Genomic DNA, 4,890 nt, shown 5'->3' with positions numbered 1-4,890 from the left:
TTAACTTTATTTTTCCTTTTCTTATTTATGTTATTTATTTGTTCTATATATTTAGCATTTGTTATTTATGATTTTATTTATATTTTTGTTATTTTACTCTAATTAATTACTTTAATAATTTTATCTTTTACTTTTTTTATTTTTTGACATACATGTGATGTTCTTGTAGTATACATGTAATGATCTATGATGTATTTTTCAATGTCCGCGTGTAGAAATATGATGTTCTATAATGTATTTGTGATGTTTAGTAAGCATACATTGATGTTTTAGGATATATTTTATGATGTTCGATAGCTTTTTTCTTCTTCTTTTTATTTGACTCTAATTAATTACTTCACCAATTTTATTATTTTATTTTCGATTTCATGATATTTTTTATATTCACGTAGTATACATATGATGTTCTATGCTATATTTTCATGATGTTTGTGTAATGTTAATGTGTTGTTCTACGATGTATTTGTGATGTTCGGTAGTATACATTGATGTTCTAGGATATATTTTATTTTTTAATTTCATGATATATGTGATGTTCGCGTAGTATACATATGATGTTCTATATTTTTTTATGTTCTTGTATTGTTAATGTGATGTTCGACGATTATTTTTAAATACATGTTCGTCATGAGATAAATGTTTTTTAAAAATTTTTATCGAAATGTATTCATGTGGGGTCGTGTTTTGAAAAGTTTATTGCAAGGAACACGATAATGTAATCGGATTATAATTATAATACCTGCTTTAGGAGTTATGACTTTTTTTTACTTAAAAAAGCATAGAATATGTGCTGATATCAGCTATTTTGGATTTTACTGTGTAGCTGTTAACGACACAATTGAATTTGGTCCTATTTGGTGAAGGAAGTTGGGTTTGTGTGTGTTGGGACTTGGGGGGTGGTTTGCGGGGGCGGTTTCGGGTCGGCTGGTGCTATCTGCCACCGGTCGGCGGATAGGCATACCACAATTGCCGTTGCTCCTGGGCCGTGAATGCGTGTCTGTAGTTGGGCCCAGAGTAAGCGGTGCGGCGGCGAGCCCAACCACTTTTCGTGCGGCCCGATTGCAGTAACAGCCGGCGGCCGGTGACCGGTGACCCGGATTCTGCATGACGCCGGCTAGTGTGTACTTTGTAGGGCCCGCCAGCTAGGACACGGGACCCACACAAAGAACTAGCCGCGTACAGCGAACACCACAAGTCCACAACGATAAGGGGAACAAAAAAATCAGCCTTTTTCTGGTTTGTTTACTGTTACTGTCTGTTTCCTCTCGCCTTCCACTCCCTGGATCTCCAGCTCCAGGTGGCCAGGCCCGAGCTGGGGAATTCCGATCCCAAGAGCCCCCACCAAGGGCTCGCGCCGATCCCAAGGACTCGTGCCTCCCGTCCTCCGATGCCGCAACTCATCCCATCCGGCTTCTGAAGCCGCGGCCTCCGACGTCAATTCCGGTGGCGGGCGGCATGGATTCCGGCGCCAACAGCGTCGGCGAGTCGGTGGGCGAGTCGCCGGCGCCAGCGCCGGCGACGGAGCCGGAGCCGCAGACACGGCCGGCCGAACCGGTCACCAAGGGCCTCGGGCTCCGCCGGTGGCGCCGTATCCCGCGCGAGCAGCACCACGAGGGGTCTCCGGCGAGCCCCGGGACCGGTACCGGCGCTGGAGCTAGCGCGGGTGAGGACTTGGCGGCGCAGCTTCACAAGCGTCGTTACGGTCCTGCCGCCGACGAGTCCAAGGGAAAGCAGGACGCGGCTGCAGAGGAGGTCGAGAGCTCGGTCGCGTCCGTGGAGTCCAGCTTCGTGCCGCTGGAGGCGTCCCCACCGCCGGCGCCGGCGCTGACTAGGTTGGACCCGATTCTGGGCCACCTGATTGCCACCGCCGGTTTCTCGGTGGGAGCTGGCGGCGCCGATTCGGACAACAGCGACGACCGCACCAGCAAGTTGTCCACGGCCGCCAGCGCGCCGCGCCACGACTTCTCGTCCGTCGGCTTCGGCCGGGAGCGCGACAGGGCGCGATCCCGCGCCACCGGCGCGGCTCACGGCAAGGGCATTCGTTCTGCTCGTGTGCGCGGCGCTAGTGTGCGCGGCGCCTCCTCCCCTGCTGAAGCAGAGAATTCTCGCTCCAGCGTCGAGTCCAACCTCCGAAGCTCTAACGCTGCTCATGCGCGGCGATCTAGTGCTGGCGTCACAAGCAACGGTGTTCACAAGGTTCTATTCCCTGATGGTCATCAAAGTGACGACGAACCTCCAAGTGGGGACCTGCGGTATGCTACAGGAGGTTTCTACAAGGAGAATGGGAGTGTAGTAGGGAGATTGGGGAACTGTGACTCCGATTCCAACAATCATATCTTTGATGAAGCGAGTGTCGGCAAGTTTGGGAATGGAGGGACTCATTCAGGTTTGGATCCGTATGCTGAGTCGGTAGCGTTGCTTCAGTCGGCACAAGAAGCGCTTGAGAATGGTATGGTTTGGATTCCTCACTACCATCTTAACTTGCGAACTTTCAAATTATTCAAACCTTGCCTATTAGAGACTATTACGTATTGGAATTCTGCTCGTTGCATGGCGTCTCATGATTTTGAAGAGACAAAGTTGATTGTTGTTTGGTATGCTTGATTAATGTCTAAGTGTCATAATTGTTCATTACTACTTTTTGATGGACATGCAGGCATCTTCGATCTTTTAGTTTGAGGTGATGCCCTGGATTTTCTCAATGAGATTAATTAATTTAGGTTTATGATGTGGGCTACTCTATTTGCTGGAATGCTGATGGCAGCGGCGGATCCAAAGGGGGGGCTGGGGGGGCTCCAGCCCCCCCTAATGGCTTGATTTCAAGCCTAATTACTGTAGCAAAAGCTTGATTTCATCATTAAATCTTCATGCAAATCAACATCTCCATTGTTTTAGCCCCCCCTTATCCCGCATCGTGCATCCGCCACTGGCTGATGGTGGTTGATTCAGTAGAACACCACTGTTTGAATGAGTTTGCTCCACTAGAAGAGTTTAGCTAAGAGCATCCTGCCAAATGGTCCTTGTTTGCTTTTTGTCTAAACAATTATTTTGCCTGTAATAAGAGCTGGTCAAGGTGAAGGCATGCTTGTTTCTAAAACAAATGCAGTAGCTTTGACCTTTTGCCATTTTGATTGGCATATCATAGCCATCAAGCAGTTCAAAGGTCATGGTTTTTTCCCAAGAATACGAAGTCTACTGTAATTATCTACCGCAATTGTTGATTGCTAAACACCTGCTAGAATTTCCCTGTGCTGTGATATACTTGTGTACTTTAGAATTTTCAGCTGAAAATGAGTAATTTACATGCTTCGTAACTTCTTCGAAGTGGAGTATTCGTTGTTGTATTCAGCTAGCATCTTTTCCATGCTTATTTTGCTTCTTCTGAGAAATACTATTGTAAATTTCGTTGTGCCAATTAACATATGCTGCATGGCCATAACTCATCTATATATCTTTATGATCTGCTGAAACCTTATTTAGCTTTTCCTACAAAAACATGGTTTTTGTTCTAAGAAAATCTTATTCTGCCCCTGTCAAGTGCTTTCCATTGACTGTTTCTTTCCATATATATTGCAGAGATCCAAAAGCTTGTGGCAATCAGGAAAGAAACTGACGAAGATTCCACAAGTAACCAAAGTGAAATAGAATGGAGCAGCTCACCTGTAGAAGAATTAAATGAGAAGATAAAGATGCTCGAGTCAAAGCTGGAAGAAGCCACCATGGTCATCAGTGAGCAGGATTCAAAAATACTTGAACTAGATGCACTCAGCCAAGTACAACCACAGAATACCATAGCATGTAACAACGATCTGCTGTCTCTACATTCTGATGTAGACCAATTGCTCTTGGAGAAGATGGAGGCAGAGATTCAGTGTTTTATCCTTACGAGAGCTTCACAGGATTGGAAACTCCTGACCATGGATCAATTTGCTCTTAACGAGGCACAGAAATCCCTTCCGGCGGATCACAAATCCTTAGAAACTAAACTGAGGCACGCCGAGAACAGGGTGATGATGCTGGAGGAGATGGTGGATAAACTGGAGTCACAATGCAAGGAGCTCTCCGAGACTTCAGAAGTTCTGAAGCTGCAGGCCAGAGCTAGCAGAGCCTCCTTGTTCTGCTCGGTCCAGTTTGTGCTGCTATGCATAGCCATCGGTACCATCCTCGTTCGCTTCCTGCCCTCTTCTCCGGACATTGTACCTACTTGAGGTTAGAAAATTATGCCAGTCAGCCTTTGTGTAGGCATTGTTGAAAGATTGTTCACTGTAACTTATTAGGCATCAATCGCCTTACAAATTTTCGTTTTCGTACCAGCAACTCGATTTTGCTAGTAATTTCTTTATGAATGTGAGTTTATTGTACTTCTGGGTTCTCTGGATTCTGGAATGCCACCTGTGTACTTTTTGCTATGGTCACAATAATGTTCAAAAAGGGATCTCGTCACCTTGGTAGTTTATGCTGAGATCTGCCATGATGTTTTATGTGGGCTATACGATATAACATAATTATAAATTCAATGAAACCCATGCGTTCGGAACAAACGCATGGCCAAAAAAATCAGGCGCCAGGCTTGTTGGATTCAACCTTCAAGCGGCCAATGCTGTTGGATCGGCAGAGTGAGCTACTGCATGATACTGTAACTTCATAAGCAAATCCGGATCTGAATATCCTGCCGAAACGCGTCACATTGCGTGCGCGTTAAGCCGCCATGCTAATCCGTTCTTGTGTCGAACTCGCCTGCGGGCCATTTATAAGGAAATCAATGGCAGCTCTCTCAACTCACATTGCATATCCTCTCCTTCTCACCGCCACTGCATCCATCCACCCGCAGGCCGCACAGCCACAAAATCGGTAGGCTAGCTAGGGTTTGACACGCCGCCGGCCGCCGCC

General features: G+C 46.3%; 1 protein-coding gene across 1 annotated transcript; it reads left to right on the top strand.

The window, feature by feature from the left end:
* The first annotated feature begins 1,231 nt into the window (after positions 1-1,231).
* On the top strand, positions 1,232-4,361 carry LOC136551998 (WPP domain-interacting protein 2-like). The gene is made up of 2 exons (XM_066543540.1): positions 1,232-2,449; positions 3,577-4,361. Exons 1-2 carry the CDS (start codon positions 1,456-1,458, stop codon positions 4,206-4,208), a joined length of 1,626 nt encoding a protein of 541 aa, XP_066399637.1. The 5' UTR covers positions 1,232-1,455; the 3' UTR covers positions 4,209-4,361.
* Positions 4,362-4,890: the final 529 nt, after the last annotated feature.

This window comes from Miscanthus floridulus, chromosome 4 (assembly GCF_019320115.1).
Source record: "Miscanthus floridulus cultivar M001 chromosome 4, ASM1932011v1, whole genome shotgun sequence".
In the NCBI taxonomy this organism is placed as follows: Eukaryota; Viridiplantae; Streptophyta; class Magnoliopsida; order Poales; family Poaceae; genus Miscanthus; species Miscanthus floridulus.
Note: the sequence above shows the minus strand (reverse complement) of the source record. Positions and strands in the feature narration are given on the sequence as shown.

Excerpts from the sequence above, each read along its gene's own strand:
- LOC136551998 (XM_066543540.1), top strand. The coding sequence starts at position 1,456 with ATGGATTCCGGCGCCAACAGCGTCGGCGAGTCGGTGGGCGAGTCGCCG. Across the intron at positions 2,450-3,576 it reads ACAAGAAGCGCTTGAGAATG|AGATCCAAAAGCTTGTGGCA; the intron begins GTATGGTTTGGA and ends TATATATTGCAG.